At 35.2% G+C, this 18,004-nt stretch overlaps 1 protein-coding gene across 1 annotated transcript in view; it reads right to left on the bottom strand.

Annotated features, from left to right (window-relative positions):
* The window catches only part of ABCA5 (ATP binding cassette subfamily A member 5), a 70,205-nt gene that overhangs the window by 46,812 nt on the left and 5,389 nt on the right, over nt 1-18,004 (bottom strand). Inside the window, exons 2-8 of the mRNA XM_072746734.1 lie at nt 9,345-9,461; nt 8,103-8,307; nt 5,411-5,572; nt 4,445-4,533; nt 3,364-3,593; nt 1,414-1,555; nt 316-504 (exon numbers count right to left, since the gene is read on the bottom strand). Of these exons, the coding sequence (XP_072602835.1) occupies nt 316-504; nt 1,414-1,555; nt 3,364-3,593; nt 4,445-4,533; nt 5,411-5,572; nt 8,103-8,307; nt 9,345-9,446 (1,119 nt within the window). The 5' untranslated portion in view covers nt 9,447-9,461. The remainder of the gene's footprint in view (nt 1-315; nt 505-1,413; nt 1,556-3,363; nt 3,594-4,444; nt 4,534-5,410; nt 5,573-8,102; nt 8,308-9,344; nt 9,462-18,004) is intronic.

Here is an 18,004-nt window from a genome sequence, read left to right as displayed (position 1 = left end):
CCAGACTGCCTGATGTTTAAACAATGATGCCTAACAAATTGAATTATTGCAGTGAAATAGATTACTAAGACATACTAATGCACAAAGTAGAAAACTTATAAACAGATCATTTAATAAACGAAAAACTTAAAAATGGAGAAAATGTAAATAAAACCCAGATAAAATATGCTCCAGTATTCAAGTAGCATTCCTTTCACATGTGGACATTTTAAAATTTCTTTGCAAATCCAAAGTAGTATGCATTATAGTATAACAGGCTACACATAACTGAAGAGAAAAAATATTTAGTGAAAGCAAGATAAATATATTACCTACCTGTGCTATACCGATTAAAAAAGTACACTGACAGAAAGGACTGAAAAGCCACACTAATGATTTGGGAAAACTTTCCATGAGGACTATCAAAAGACCAACAAATCCAAAAGCCACAGTGACCAAAAATTCAACTATTCCCACATGTTTTGATTTTTTAAAAAGAGGTGTCAGCATTAAAGCAAAAAATATCTGTAAAATATAAATATTAAGGTTAATGGATTTTATGAAAACAAAATTTTGTTTGTGAAAGAACCAGTTATTTTTGTTGGAAAATACATTTATTAAAATAATTTTTAAATGCAATGGTAAGGTATTTTATTTTCACGTAAATTGTGATACATTAAAAAACTTAAGATGGTAAGCATTAAACACTCCATTTTACCTATACATAGGCAAACGTGATTACTTCTACACTATAGAAACCATAAACAGCTATGTTTCTGCAGTTAGATGAGTACATATGTGAACAAAACATAAATCAACCAGCTTTTAAAGAGAGAACCTATCTCTTAAACTCAATCTGTTTATAAGATACAAAATCAAGTAACTGTACACAGAAGCCTGAGTTGTTTGTAAGTTATGTTATTTAACGTAAAGATGATCATCAGAAAATTTAACAGCTGGTACAGCATGGGCACACAAGCCAGTCAAAATGGAAACTGGAACCAGTGCAAACAAAGGCTGAATTCAGCCAATATACCAAAGAACATCAACACTGTCACAAAGTTATGTTTATAAAGGTATACTTTTATAAATCATCACCCTATAATATAAATTAACTTGAAACAGGATTTCATGAAAACAAAGGGGAAAAATGTCCAGTACTAGACAACCTTAATTATACACATAATGTGATTATATGAAGACAATAAAGATTCAGTGAGATTGTATATGAAATATATTATATGAAAACAAATTTAAACTTGAGACTACGTTGTACCTTTTTTAAAAATACAGAAGTACAATAATGCTACATACAATTCATTTACCAGTAACCTAGTAATAAATCAACTACAAGTTAACCAAAGAATAATACTTTGTCATATTAATCAGCTATTTTGATAGTTCTTTATTCCCACTTCAAGTTAAAATACTCACAGATGATAACCCATACAGGAAAAAAAGTAGAAATATCACAACGCAGCTACTTTGAGGGAATAACGAAGAAGCTGTAGCAATGACTGCCATAAGAAGGGACATAAGAAAAATCAAACTTGTATACAGAAGAACCCAGGAAAGCCTAAAATGAGAATATAAACACATTTATGGTTAAATGAATAGGCTTTATCAGTTTAAAAATCATTTCAAAAAAACCTTCAGTTTTTTTTAGCCATTTTATCCTTAAAGTTAAGTGTATTTATCTTTCCTGTGTATAGTCATTTACTGAGAATTAATGCTCTTATAAGTAATTAAAAATACAACATTGGTTAAGTTAAAGGTAAAAGTATAATCTGACAAAGAGATAAAAAAGTGATTATCTTTTCAAGAGTCAAATAAAAGTTTACAAATTAAAAACAATTCATGACTAATTTAATATTCTCCAAAGTTCGATAATGCACATTTCTGATTTTCTTAAAATATCGAAGAGTTTAATAACAACTTTCTTATGGCCTGGGCTATAACTAAACCTCTTGACGGCTTTTGATACTTTACAACAACACTAATCAACTAATCACACAATCACTTATCAACAACATACTTTACATTTACACAATGAAAGATCAAGATCAACAATGGACTCCAGATATTTACTCAAAATTTCTTCCCAAAACAGAGTTCAATGGAATTGCTACAGCACTTAGATTTGTTGCTTTTTAATGTAAGCAGATCATGATTTAATATGTGCTACCACAAAAGCACTGAAATAGGACTGAAGGATATCTACATTACCAAAACCAACTCCATCATTTTCCAGAAGCAAAACTGAGGCACTGAGAAATTGATCTGCCTAAATGCTTCCAACTACTGCTTCCTCACAAAGCACTTTAATAATTCAATGCATCTTAAAAACCAACCACTACCCAAATGACAGAAGAAAAGAAACATGCAAAGAAAATACGTTACACAACAATGACTCCATTATGTAAAGTGTTATAATTGATTGCTACATTGGGCTAAATAAAATAAAATTTTGTAAAATGGACTATAATAGCAACTCATATGCACAATATTAACTTCTCCTCCAAAATGAGTTCAAAATAAATTTTCCTACTACACAATGGGAAAAGGAAAATTCACTAAGAATTATTTATAAAACTGCACACCTCTATAAAATCATCATTATATAAAAATGCTGACACGTGAAAGTTCATTTGTGAAAATATTTTTCAAATTTGTTTCTCTATAAACTATTTTGTATATTTTCATCTTAATTCACATAAATAACTGTTTTCCCCAGGGGGGAAAAAATCCCATATACCACATTCACAAACTTTAATCATTTTATTTATTTTTTAAAAAATTTTTTTAATTTTTATTTATTTATGATAGTCACACAGAGAGAGAGAGAGAGAGAGGCAGAGACATAAGCAGAGGGAGAAGCAGGCTCCATGCACCAGGAGCCCGACGTGGGATTCGATCCTGGGTCTCCAGGATCACACCCCGGGCCAAAGGCAGGCGCTAAACCGCTGCACCATCCAGGGATCCCAACTTTAATCATTTTAATTACATTTTTAATAACATTCATATGCTATGATTTTGGAGGAGGACTGTAACACACAATTAATTTCTAACTTTCCAAGATCTCTTACATTCTACATACCGAAATACACAGAGCATACCTCATCAATTAAGACAAAATATAAAATAAAATTTAAACATGTAATATCAACATGAGTTTTTCAAATACCACTTCCCTTATGGTAAAAAAAACAAAACAAAACAATCTATTGCTAAAGCTTGTTGCCTACTCTCATATTCCAAGACAAAGGTAGTCATTGCAGGTAAACAGGATCAGCACCTCAGATTGAGCAAATAACAAATTACAACAATGAAGATCTTTATACTTAATTATTAATCACACTAAATAATAAACTTTTAATAACATACCAAAAGGCAGTGTCATGAAGTCCCATTATCTTTAAAAACTCCTTTAACTTCTTCTCTTTTTCTGCTACGATATGAATGGCCAAAAAGTATCCAAAAGGTGAAAATGCTATAACTAGGTATATTAAAATTACTCCTCGGGGAAAGGTATCTATCTCAACCACAGCAGTTTCTCCCATAATGACAGCTTTAGTTGATTCTAGTTCCCTCCAGAAGGAAACATTGGTCTTCAGCTAGAATTGGAAAATACAAATACAATCAATGAATTTAATTCTGACAGAGGCCCCCTATAAAATATGAGAAATATACCCCTAAATGTAATACAAACCTATTGGAAATACAATCCTCAAAAACCACACCTGAAATAAAGTGACTGACCCCAGTATCATGACACACACAGCATACATTTTTGTTTTATTCATTCTGGAAACATACCATTAAGTCTGTAGTTGGGAAGTGTATAAATGTTGATGAAATAATTTGTCGAAGAAAATAAATTGAACAATTATCATCTTAAGCAGACAGTTATATACATCTTAACAAAAATACACACTTCTAGGGCAGCCCGGATGGCTCAGCGGTTTAGCGCCGCCTTCAGCCCAGGGCGTGATCCTGGAGACCCGGGATCCAGTCCCACCTCAGGCTCCCTGCATGGAGCCTGCTTCTCCCTCTGCCTGTATCTCTGCTTCTCTCTCTCTCTGTTTCTCATGAATAAATAAATAAAATCTTTAAAAAATATATGTACTTATAAAATTGAGGAATTAGGAATGATTATTAGCACCATGTTATTTTTATTCAAGGGGAAAAGTCTGTAAATAAAGATCTTTCATAAATATTACCTATGGTCAACACAGATACAATACAGATATATGGAATGCTAAGTCACATGCTTAGAAACCATCAAATAAAAGTGGGGTTTGAAAAATATTACATCAGAAAGTATGACTTATATTTTTTCTTTTAGGAGCTGTAATATATATCTAGTACATCTAACTGCAGACAAACCAAATCTTAACTGTAAAGACTTAGAGCGTAATTGCTAAAATATGGTTTGGCTTTATTTTACTTCCTTCATCATATTTACCTGTATAATGGCAGCATCTATGGATGCTTGTAAAACTGTGAACCCTGAGGACCAGTACTGAGCAGCCTCACACGATGTTGAACAGCCAGCTATGGGGACAAAATGTGAGACATATTTGCACAACAACTAAGTGCATTCTTTTAAAGATAACATATGGAGGGTTACTAAAGCAATATAATTAATCAATCTCCATAGGACCCAAGAAAATGCGCAATTGCCCTTTGAAGGCAAGGAATAGCATGTTCCTGATTATTTACTTGAAATTTTTGAAATAACAGAGTTACATAAAAAGAAATTAACTGTAAACATGATTATTTAAAAATAACTCACTTTTCTGTTTCAAGTAAGTCATTCTACAGTGACTTAATCAGATTTAAAGCACTTCTAGTTGCCAGGACAAGTCCAGGTTAAGAGCCCAGAAAAAGAAATGTTCGTAAGGGCTTTTTGGAACCAAGTCACAAATTCAGTACTCATCATTAAGAGACTTTAACATTGCTCAGTAAACATTTGTGGTTAGTGGTATTTCTTCATAGGTTTAAGCACTGAAGGATGTTTTCCATGATATCAACATAAAACTAATAAAGTTCATTGGTACAAGACCTTGAAATTTAAATGATATGTAGCACACCACATGTGAAAAACAGTTATACATATATTAAAAAAAAGTTATATAGAGGAAAAAATGCCAATTCAGAAAGTCATACAACTCAAGATAAAATTCTGCCTTCAGTTACTATAATTAAAATAATATATAAGTATATTAAAACACATGTTATGTAAGTTATATTTCATATTACATGGAGATATTTGTGTATGCATATATGTATGCTACATCTGACAGTCTTCTTCTGTAAACCACTACACAGTTGGAAATGCCAGTGTTTGACCACATCAAAATTTGCATATGAAGTAAAACAGCAAAAACATGCATTTATTTGATTTACAACATTACTTAGGGCTATTTACCTCTTGAATCCATATAAATAGAAGATACTGGAATCATATCAGGAAAAAAACGGAGTTCATAGGACATGAAGTCTTTGAAAACCACACCCACAAAGTTGTTGGGCTTAGAAAGACTGGATACTAACAATTCTTTTTCATTTGTATATTCTTCAGTAATTATGACTGTAAAATATTATAATAAAGTTGACTCACAAATTTAAAGTTTACTGTCAAACAACAGGCCAAATTTAACATGACATTGATGAATACAATATTTTATAAGCACTTTTGTTTCATTCTTTCAAGAAAATAGAGCCATTATAAAAATATACTAAATAATAATGAATAATAGTATAATTTCACACTTTCTCAGCTGTCATATGAGTACATAAATTATGTACCTATGTAACACAAAAGCTATTAATATGACAAAGTTTAGCATATAGTTTATTATGCAGTATATGCTGTTCATTTGTCTATTTCAAAGTAAAGCATACAAATAACTCCTTGATAAGTGAATGGATATTTTATTTTCCAATTTTTCTTCTGAAGAAAATTCCATTATCCTTCTTCTCAGAAACCAAATACATTCTCTGGTAACTAAGACACAACTCTCCTTTGAGTAAAAATTGCCATTTCAATCACTTATTGCTTGTTCCTTTCCTAGAAGATATATGGAGAAAATACTCTAATCTCTACTGCACTTCCTTTCACATCAGATGATCCCAATTTTTTAATATTTTCTCAGAGTTTTATTTACAAGCAACTAGTCTTCACTACAGAAGCTTAAGAACATGTGGTAAAATGTGAGAACATAGGATTATGTGCTTAACTGTTACTTATTAGCTGTGTGAACAAAGATAAGCAATTTAATTCTCTGAACTTCAGTGTCCTCATCCTTAATGCCTAGCTGATCACACTCGTTGTTAAGATCAAATGCAATTACAAACATAAAAATGCTCTATAAATTATAAAGTGTTATTTCAATGTGAATTGTCATGATTTCCAGACCTTTAGGGTGGACAAGGATTGAGCTGAATAAATAGGGTGGTAGTTCATCTTACCAGTCTACCATATATATGGATTTGTGTTCAACTTTCAGACAGTTCTATTGTTAAAAAGACAGAACTTAAAAAAAAATCTATATACATATTTCTACTATTTTAGCATCCAAGTTAATACATACTGACTTGGATTCTGTTGGTGTATATGCTTTCCTCTAACTCAGGATTACCTGAGAATTTCATTCTCAACATTTCTGATCAGCAATTCGAGCTGGCATGCTAAATGTTTATGGCTATCCATCCGATTTGTACTTAGATAAACCAACAAGCAAATACCAATAAGATACTAAATAGTAATAAGTCAGAAAGAAACCAACAGGGGAAAAATGATCTGGCTCCTGATTACATAAGTATCATCTATTCAGTGATATATTATCCAAATCTATGATGATATATACTCAAAGTTAATTAAAACTATCTAAGACAAAATGTTAATTTGTTATTTTCAACAATTTAGTATTTCATTACATTAATCATCATAGTATAAACTGTCACTTTCTCGAATTCTTTTTTTTATAATTTATTTTTTATTGGTGTTCAATTTGCCAACATATAGAATAACACCCAGTGCTCATCCCCTCAAGTGCCCCCTCAGTGCCTGTCACCCAATCACCCCCACCCCCAGCCCACCTTCCTTTCTACCACACCTAGTTCATTTCCCAGAGTTAGGAGTCTCTCATGTTCTGTCTCCCTTTCTGATATTTCCCACTCATTTTTTTCCCTTTCCCCTTTATTCCCTTTCACTATTTTTTATATTCCCCAAACTTTCTCTAATTCTTGTCTTGGGTTCTCTCACAGCCACTTTAGGCTCATTAGTATCACATACTTACACTGTTTCCCCTGTTTCCCACTCTATTCTTAAAAGAAGTACAAACAGAGAAAAATAGACTTAGGTGCTTAGCCACAGTCACAGTCTCCAAAAGCTAAGCACTACTTCTGTTTATACCATATACTTCCATAAATGGGCATGATAGGCTGAAATGATTATTGCTTAGTAATCTTCATACCTCTACCTTATTTTTTTAAAGATTTTCTTTATTTATTCATGAGAGACACAGAAAGGCAGAGAGAGAAGCAAGCTCCCTTCAGGAAGCCTGATCCAGGATTCGATCCCAGGTCCTCAGGATCACAGTCTGAGCCCAAAGGCAGGTGCTCAACCAATGAGCCACCCAGGTGCTCCTATACCTCTAGCTTATTATATGAGTCAGAATAAAAAAAAAAGATTCCTTCAAATCTTTTATCCTTTTACAAATATGCTTATTTTATAAATGGCCTGAGAATTAAATATAAAATATTAAGACAGGGCACCTGGTTGGCTCAGCTGGTTAAGCATCTGCCTTAGGCTCGGGTCATGGTCCCAGGGTCCTAGGATCGGACTGCGTGTTGGGCTCCCTGCTCAGTGGGAAGCCTGCTTCAAACTCTCCCTCTGCTCTTCCCCCCTGCTCATTCTCTCTCTCTCAAATAAAATTTAAAAAAATAATAATAAGACCTACAAAACATCCTTCAGCATGATTAAATGGTTTTAGTAATTTTTATTAAACTATATTTTGGTGAGGGGACATATCTCTAAGTGTTAGGAATGTAATTTACTCAATAAAGCAAGTAAAAAATACTGTTATAGAGAGAATCCATATATAAGCTCACAATACCCTCAGGAAGATGATCAGTAGAAACTTTTTGCATGATGTTTCTTGTAATATTAGTCACTGGAGTATATCCAAGTATTAAGTTAGACAGAACAGATTTGTCCATAGGATTAAGTTCTCTATCAGGCACTTCTTCATATTTCTTATTTGGATGCATCATGCTAATTAATATTAACCAAAATAAAAAAAATAGTGGAAAAAGAATTTCCTGTAATAAAGGAGACAAACAAGATGATTATATAATATACCAAAAGCAGCAAATATCATCAAGATTTCTATGCAAACAATATAATACTAAGCAAAAACATGAGGAATTTGGGTCTCCTTTCTTAAGCACAAAAAGTAAAAGCAATTCTATCCTGAAAGAAGTATTGGGTTAAGTATCTCATCTAACTCAACAGGAATATTAGACAATTTTTCCTTTACATTTTCACCAAAATATTTTAAAATTCAAGTCACATAAATTAAAATCACATAAACACTAATACTTAAATATCTTAGATTACTAAATATAAAATATAATAATTTTCTTATATATAACATTATTTAAATTAACTTACAAAACAGCCCAAACTGGGCTCACCATAAAAATATCTTCACTCAAATCTAATTTAAAAACTCATGCTTTAATTATGCCTCAATTTCTACTATTAAAACTATTCTCTGTAAAGTTGAATAATCAGCTTTAATAGGGACGAACCTGTTTCACCTTGCTCTTTAGCTGTTATGCTGGCTTCAGAAAAGGAACAATATATTTTCAGCCTTTAAAATTTTTAACTGGTTAGGCAGAGTTATTACTTTCTTTTATCTTTCAAAGTAATGTATATTTGTTGAGAACAAACATGTGACATAATTTTAGTAATCTCGGGTAACTCAATCCAGAGTCCAAAAGATGGGAAGTCATGGGGAATAAACTGTGGAAAACTGTTCCATAAAGTTATCTGTGGAATTTTTCTTTCATTCCAGAAAACCTGGAACATGCACATCTAAAAGCTCAAACTTAAGCACTGATATCAGAAATTAACTAAATTTAGGAATGGTTATTAAAACTTTTAACATTCAGAATTACATAGGTAATTTAGGTAGTTTTCTGTGCTAACACAAGTTTTTACTTCACAAGCACATGAGACCTAATGACATAAAATTGTAATAAAAACATACTGAGAAAAATAGATCCTCTCTTAGAAAGGGAACATGTCAGTGCAAAAACTGCAATCAGGCATAAGAAAGAGTCATTTAACTTACCTGAACACTACTTTTTTTAGTCCTGCATTTGATTAGATAATTCTTCAGTAGGAGTGTTCTGGTCTGTCTCCAAACTCCCACCTCCCTAATTGCAGTAGCCATGTTTTCTAGATCAGTCTATTAAAAGAGTAAATGAAAAAAACTGGAACCACACAGTCAAATGCATGCAATTCAATAGCAAAAACAGGTGTTTCGGTTTCAGGTTAGATAAAATGATGAATACTCCAAGCTGTCTCTCCTGTCTGGACAGAATGCATTAAACAGCAATTTGACAACACTGAAATAGTAAATAGTAGCATGTGAAACAGAGGGAATCAAAATTCAAAATCCCCACAACCAACACTGAGCTCACCACTTTGTGTCTTTTGGTATTCCCCAAACTGAATGCACTGGAAGTAGGTATTAAGGCAGAGAAGGCAAGGCCCAAAAGCTCTCTAGTTCTGGCTTGAGACATCGGAAAGGAAAGTTTTCTGCTCAGGGAGAATGAGAAAATACCCCACCTTTTTTTCTTTTCTACATTCTCCTATGCCCCGATCTTCAAGCAATCACATGACAGCATCAGACTGCAATAAGGAAAGCCTAATGCAGCCCAAACTCTGAGGCAGGGAAATCTTTTTCTCCAGTAAGTGGAGCTATAGCTCCAAAAGGGTGGGGCCAAATCCCAAGGTGACCTCTATCTCCTGGGTCCTGGATATGGTTGATGGATGCAAGTCGTCCAAGTGTGTGGTCCAATGAGGCAAAACAACTCTAGCATTCTAGCTGCAGGATGGAAATGAGAAGCCATAGGGAATTCGAAAGTAGTAAAGGGAGAGCAAATAAAAAGAAGAGCTCAGGAAAGCAACATAATAAAGTTGCTCATTAATTCCAGGACTAACTCCCAAGCTAGGCACAAATGGATCTAATCCTATTCTGTGTACCAAAGACCTGAGGAACTAAACTAAAAGACAGACTACTGCCAGATTCAGACCAATCATCAGGTGGCATACACAGGACAGATCCAAACTGTTCTACAAGGGTTTTTGAAAACTAAGCTGAGGGGCAGCACCTGGCGGTTAAGCATCTGCCTTTGGCTCAGGTCATGATCTCCAGGGCCTGGATTGAGACCTGCATCAAGGCTTCCCGCTCAGCGAGGCATCTGCTCACTTTCTCTCTATCTCTCCCTCTGCCCCTCCCCACCACTCGTTCTCTCTCTCTCAAATAAATAAATAAAATCTTAAAAAAAAAAAAAAGGCTTTTGAAAACTAAACTGAAATTAGATCCACAGCTCAAAGAATGCGGATGAAACCTGTGACCTGAACCTAACCAGGATGACAGCATGCTAGAAGAAAGTATCAACACTCCCCATATAATCAAAACAAAATCCAGTCTCAATCCAAAACAACTCAGAAAGACAAGTTTGTGGAAAATATCACCTCTATTAAGAAAAGAAAAATCAACAGATGGCAATGTCAAGAGGACAGACTCTGGAGTATTCAGACGAAAACTTTAGATACTTAAAAAGTATTCCAGCAAACAATGGCAAACACTCTTGAAAATAATGAAAAATTTAAAAAAAAAAGATGTAAAGGAACACCAAATAGAAACTTTAAGAACAGAAAACGAGTAACAAATAAAAACCCATGGAATAGGCTCAACAGAGGTAACAGAAAAAGTCAGTGAATTTTACAGACTAATAGAAGCTACCCAATCCAGACCACAGAGAGAAAACAGGTTTTTAAAAAAATTACCAGTGCCTAAGAGAACGATGGACAATAACAAAGGTCTAACATTCCTTATCAGAGTTCCAGAAAGGAGAGAAGAAAGACTGTTAGTGATAAAAAAAATATTTTGGGCAAGAGATAAAAAATCTACAAGTTCCAAGAAGCTTAATGAATCCCAAACAGTATCAATCAGAGGAAATCCATATCCATACACATCATAATCAAACCATTAAAAATTAAAGACTAAAAAATCTTGAAAGCACTCACAGAACAACCACGCATTACCTATACAGGAATAATGAATGACTTGAATGAGAGCAGATTTCTCATAAGAAATTCTATGGCAAAACTAGAAAACTCCTACACAGCTGGTGGGAGTGCTGGTTCAGGGGCTAAAAAGTTTGCTGGCTCCCCAAAAAGTTAAGCACAGAATTACCATATCGCCCCACTATTCCATACACACACACACACACACACACACACACACACCCAAAAGAACACTTCTAGGTATATACACCAAAAAACTGAAACCAGGGAATCAAACAAGTGTCTCCTCAGGCAGGTTCATTGCAGCACTATTCATAATTGCCAAAGGTAGAAACAGTCCAAATGTCCATAAACAGATGAATAGATAAACAAATTGCAACATACACACACGCACACAGAATTAAATATTATTCAGCCATAAAAATGCATAAAGTACTGATATATGCTATAAGGATGAAACTCCAAATCATTATGCTTAATGAAAGAAGCCAGACGCAAAGATCAAATATTATGTGATTCTATTTATATGAAATTTCCAGAATATATAAAGCCATAGAAATGAAATGGAGGCTAGTGCTTGCTCAGACTAAGGAGAGGATAGAGAAAAACTGCTTAAGGAGTAAGGGTAATTTTACTTTGAAGTGAAGGAAACAAATTTCACTTTTTTTTTTTTTTAACAGTATGATGTAGGGGCACCTGGGTGGCTCAGTTGGTTAAGTGTCTGAATTCAGCTCAGGTCAGGATCTCCAGACTGCGCTCCAAGGCTGGCTCCTTGCTCAATGGAGAGTCTACTTGCCCCTCCGTCCCTCCTTTAACTCATGTTCTTTCTCAAATAAATAAAATCTTAAAACAAAAACAAAAATAGTATGCCCTAAATCATCGTCACAGGTCCAGTATCCCTTATCAAGACTATCTTTACCCTTGAAGGTTCTTGGACCTCTTTCGGCCGGTGGACCTCTGCTGGAGCTATCTCAATTTTTCAGAGGTTATATTAAACTCAATAGAAGTGGCCAGAGTCTAAACTGCAATCTCTGTGGTCTTTATTCCAGTTTGCTTATCTCTGTAATCTAGACTCTACACACCAAAGGGTATTGAGAGGGCAGCTTGAAAAAAACAAGGGAGGGATCCCTGGGTGGCGCAGCGGTTTAGCACTTGCCTTTGGCCCAGGGCGCGATCCTGGAGACCCGGGATCGAATCCCACGTCGGGCTCCCGGTGCATGGAGCCTGTTTCTCCCTCTGCCTGTGTCTCTGCCTGTCTCTCTCTCTCTCTCTCTCTCTCTCTCTCTGTGTGTGTGTGTGACTATCATAATTAAATAAAAATTAAAAAAAAAAAAAAAACAAGGGAGCCTGAGTGGGTTAGTGGTTGAGCATCTGCCTTCAGTTCAGTTCATGATCCCCAGGTACTGGATAGAGAGTCCCTCATAAGGCTCTCCACAGGAAGCCTGCTTCTCCCTCTGCCTATGTCTCTGCCTCTCTTTCTCTGTCTCTCATGAATAAATAAATAAATAAAATCTTAAAAGCAAGCAAGCAAACAAAAAAGTCCTGTTAGGCCATCTTCTAAAACATTAATTGTTGCCTTGTATATAAACCTATTTGATGAGGGTCACTGGCGTGACTTCCCTCCAGAACAAGAACAATCCATTCCAATCTGGCTATTATATATATATATATATATATATATATATATATATATATATACATATATATATATATATACACAAAGCAGGCAACTTTTAAGAAGCAGCTTGTCTTACCCAAAAGTAAGTATAAATTAAGTTTGGATTAAATAAGTATCCTCTTTATGTGCACAAAGAGAGATTTCTTTAAACAACAGAATTATAGACAACTTTTACTTTCTCCGTGCTTGTTTTCTATTTTATCAATTCTCCTATTAATATGTGTTACTTATGTACTAAAAAAATTATAGCAGCACCTGGCTGGCTCAGTCAGAAAAACACAGTTGCTCAGTCATGCAACTCTTGATCTCAAGATTGGTAGTTCAAGCCCATGCTAGGTATAGAGGTTACTTAAAAATAAAAAATAAAAAATAAATTTTAATTACACAATTAGACATACTGTAAAATATATTAAATAAGTAAATTAAAAACAGCAGAACTAATAAAGCAGTCAAGAATGGAAGATACGTTGAAAATAAATTCTCCCAACAGCCTCATTCATATTATATCAGATTCTGTAAAGAACTGATGATAATCATCTCTAGGCCAAAAAGGAACAAAGAAAAAAGAAAAATTACACTCATTCAAGGATGATTTACTACAACACAAGAGAAACATTAACCAGTACAGCAAGAACATTCTCATTATCTGCCCAAACACATTGATTTAGTGGGTACCAATAAATTATTCATTCAAATTGAATGCTGCATGCTTAAGTCTTCATTTTCAGAAAATAGGCCCCTCATAAAGGTGCTTATGGACTCATAAATGTTCTTCCTCCTTGAGAACTACTTCCTGAACTCAGGGTTTTATGTTTAACAGGCTTATTCAAAGTTCATCAATACTTGTACCCACTCCACCACTAGTCAGGGCTTTTTACAGCAAAATTTACTTTTAACCTCTGATATGGTAAACAAAGGCAGAGTGAAGTGCAGATAAAATTAAATGTCCTCATAACCCACAGCCCACTGACAAATAACTTGAGGCTCAGGCAGAGCATAAGTTCCTCCAGGAAGCTCCCAACTGTCTTAACCTTAATGCCATACTAGAGGGGAAAAACTATCTCAGTTAATAGCCAGGCCTCCACCATTCTGTGAGTCTTCTTTAGCATGTGAAAATCCTTCTGAATCTTCCCCATCTTTACTTCCCCAACCCCAAAGTATATTCCCCTCACAATCCCAAAAGCAGCAGCTCTTCCTGCCCTCAGGTCTTATCCCTATACTTTGATAAAACCATCTTTTTGCACCAAAGACATCTCTAGAGTTCTTTCTTGGCTGTTGGTTCTGGATCCCAACACTATTCCAAAAACATCACCCTCCACCCTCTCACCATGGCAAGAGACAGACAAACCATTGTCATCACCACCTACCACCACCTCTAAGGCTACCCCTGATTTATATCAATTAAATTTTCTCCTGGTAGTATGAAATTTTTAACCAAGAGATCAGGAGACTGGGAGTCATGTCAACAGTTCATTAATGGAAACATTTAAGAAAGTAAACTCAGGGGTGCCTGGTTGCTCAGTGGGAAGAGCAAGCCAGTCTGAATTTGAGCTCCATGTTGGGCATAGAGCTTACTTTAAGAAAAAAAAGTTCATGCACTCTTGGTCCTAAGCTTTCCCCTATAGTAGGTTATCTCCTGTGCCCAAAACTTGGTTTTTCTTCCTTAGATTATGTGAAATGCCCTTTATCCACTCAATATATTTTATTTTCACATAAGCTAGTGAGAATCAGATTCTGTTTCTCACAACTAAAAACACTTAACTAATATATCAGTATAATGTGTTCTTAACTCCATGGTTAGAGTATTCATTAAGAACAACAGTGATTTTCAAAGTAAGCACAGTAAGGGGAATGTTAAAAACCTGTTCACTCCCCTCCCTACTAAGTAAAAAATTCCACTGATACCATTTGGAATGCCTAGGGGCAGATAAAAAAGTTAAGAACCACTAAATTCTTTAAGTTGCTTTAAAATAGTATTAATAGGGAAATGTTTCTATAGAAGATAACACACCGTGACTAATCAAAGAAGTCACTTTGGTGTCCATTCAATTCTGTTTCATGTCCTTTCCTCCAAAGCACAAAATCCCTTCATAAGCAAAAGATGCTTTCATGCTGTTTTCCTTCTGCTCCTAAGCTCCCTATTCTTTAGGCAGATTTTTCTGTCTTCATCCTTTTCCTTAGTCAGATGGTCCTATATTGCATTTTATCCAGGTCTCTCATAGAATACTTCCTACTTGTTGGCTAGATAATCTCATCAATCTGAGGCTGAGTTGATCCATCATCATGTCACCCATCTCCGCCAAAAAGGATTCAAAATCAACACAAACATAAATGGAGCTAGCAGCTGTTTTAATATTCACAAAAAAGAAATACTGCATCTATATTTGATACTTTAAAAATATTTATATTTTGAATTAAAATAATACCTTTTTTAAGAAGAGGTTAACTTACCAGGTAAAATCCCAAGTTAACCTCTTCATCTACGTCTGGAAGAATAGGTGTCTGTATTTAAACTGAGAGGCAGTGAAAGCCTGTAGATGGCTGCTGATTTTCAGCAGGCTGGCACTATTCTCCACCCCAGCACACACAGTGAAAAAACAATAGGCTATCATAAATCCAAGCAACATCTTCAGACATGCCGAAAGAAACTGGAATCAGTAAACATTCACACCAAAACAAATACCAGGAGGAGACACCAAAGTCAACAACCCCAAAAACTAATAATGTTAATATAAGTTGTGACCTCTGGAGGTAAACCAATTAAACACGAATCCAGCCTCTGCCACTTACTAGTTTTGAGACTTTGAGCAAGTTATTTAATTTTTCTATGTTTTCTCATTTGTCAATGAAATAATAATAGTATTCACTTGCTTGGCTTACTAGAATGACTAAAAGAATATGTGTAAATAAAAATTAATATATGAAAATGGTGTCTGTTATGGCAAGTAATTATACACTTTGAGACCTATTGTATATAAAATCAGTATAACTAATATCTTCAAAAGGACAACAAAGAATATCATATTCATGAAACAAAAGCAAAGCAATTAAGAAAAACCTACCTATAGAACCTGGAAATGAAACAGACTCATAGAAAAAAATTCTCAGTAGATGGGGCGAACAGCCCCACAAACAAATCAGTGAGAAAGAGCACTGAAGAAATCTCCCAGAATGGATGAATGGTAAAAGTGAGAAAAGCCAAAAACGATTAAGAAATGTGTTAAGAAATCATATAAATGGATCACATGACTAACCGTAGAAAGCAAGATGGAGTCACTTATGTCATGCAAGGGCCTGTGTCAAACAATATCATGATCAATTAAGGGTACTGACTGCAGCTACGGGGTATCACCAAGATCAGCACTCACTGACAACACTCCAGAACTGCTAACAAGCAGAAGCAGAGGAGGTCTGTGAAGACCCAAGAATGATTAAATCCCTTTAAAAAGGGAGGATTTTTGCAGCAAACTGTCAAATTCTTCAGATGACCCCTTACGTCTGACCACTTAAAAAGGCAGCTGTTACCAAAGGTTCTGTCCGACCGATCTCCAAATGGAATCAAGAACCTTCAATGCTCAAACACAGTAAGCATTAAGTGCAGAGAGTTGACCCAGAGAGGACCAATGCCTTATCTCAACTGTGAGCCTACATACTGACTTCATGTTTGGTTCTTTGTTAACTTCCTACCCTCTGTGAATTGTCTTATGTTCTGCTTTGTGCTCTGAGTAAGAAGCCAAGTTAATCACATGGTAAAATGTCACTGAGTGTGGGATCCTGTAACCACTTTATGTAACGTTAACCTTGCTTTATGACTGACTAAAGCAGACATTGTGGAAAGACCCAACTTGTGTGTGCACCTTTAGAGAGTGCTCATGACACTGACCTAAACAAAGTAATGTTTCTTATGTTCACAAGCTCTAGTCTAATCATGTGAAAATGTTAAATTTCAGTAACCTTGACCCTCTATTTATGCAACTTATTAAAACATCTTAAAAAAAGAAAATCCAATTGGCTGTTTCCTTCGTGACATGAAACAACCGGGTTAGCTGTTTTAAAAAATGAAACATTCTTAACATTGATTTTTTCATAAACTTTTTAGCTTAATGTTCATCTGAACAGTACTTTCAAAGCTAAGGACGGGTTTTTGTAAACAGACACAACAGTGAACCTATTTGTCCTCCTTATCCCCACAACCACAGTTTCCAAGCAGGCCCAAATGAAATGGGCCATGGGGATAAATCAGGCAATGTCTGCTCTGCATAATAATGCGAGGTACTAACTCTACTGTAAAAGATTCCTTGCAAATTATGGGTGTTTAGGAAAATATTTTGCTTCCTCTTCCAGTGCCCAAACCATATTGGCTCTGCGAATATCTGCCTTTTGGGAAGAAGAGAGAAACAAAAAAGAAAGAATAAGAAAGGGGTGCCTGTGACTCATCCTGGTAGGGTAATCACAAAAGTCCCTTCTTCTCACCCTCATTCTCCACTCTTCTGCAGAGTTTTGAATGGGAAATTAGAGTGCAGGAAAGATGTGGGAAAGGAGCACTTTCTATACTGAAGCCAAAGATAAAGATGTATCTGAAATGAGACCAACTCCTACAGGTAGGTGAATGAGGTTTCCTGAAAGAAGGGTGGTTTAAGCAGAGGTGATATGAAAGTGATGCTTTGACAGAAACGTGCAACTGAAAACAAGGCTGCAAAGTTAGAAATGAGGTGTGGCCAGCAAGGGGAGATATGTGAAGAGTTAACTTATCAGGTGCCTTCTCTTGAGCCATAAGAAAAGCCCTATTTAGCAGAAGGCTCAAAATGTCTTTTTTTTTTTTTTTTTTTTTTAAGATTTACTTATTCATGAGAGAGGCAGAGACACAGGCAGAGGGAGAAGCAGGCTCCATGCAGGAAGCCTGATGGTGGGACTCGATCCCGGGGCTCCAGGATCACGCCCTGGGCTGAAGGCAGCACTAAACCGCTAAGCCACCAGGGCTGCCCTAAATGTCTTCTTTTTGCACTATAATTCTC

Source organism: Vulpes vulpes, chromosome 2 (assembly GCF_048418805.1).
Source record: "Vulpes vulpes isolate BD-2025 chromosome 2, VulVul3, whole genome shotgun sequence".
Classification (NCBI taxonomy): Eukaryota; Metazoa; Chordata; class Mammalia; order Carnivora; family Canidae; genus Vulpes; species Vulpes vulpes.
Note: the sequence above shows the minus strand (reverse complement) of the source record. Positions and strands in the feature narration are given on the sequence as shown.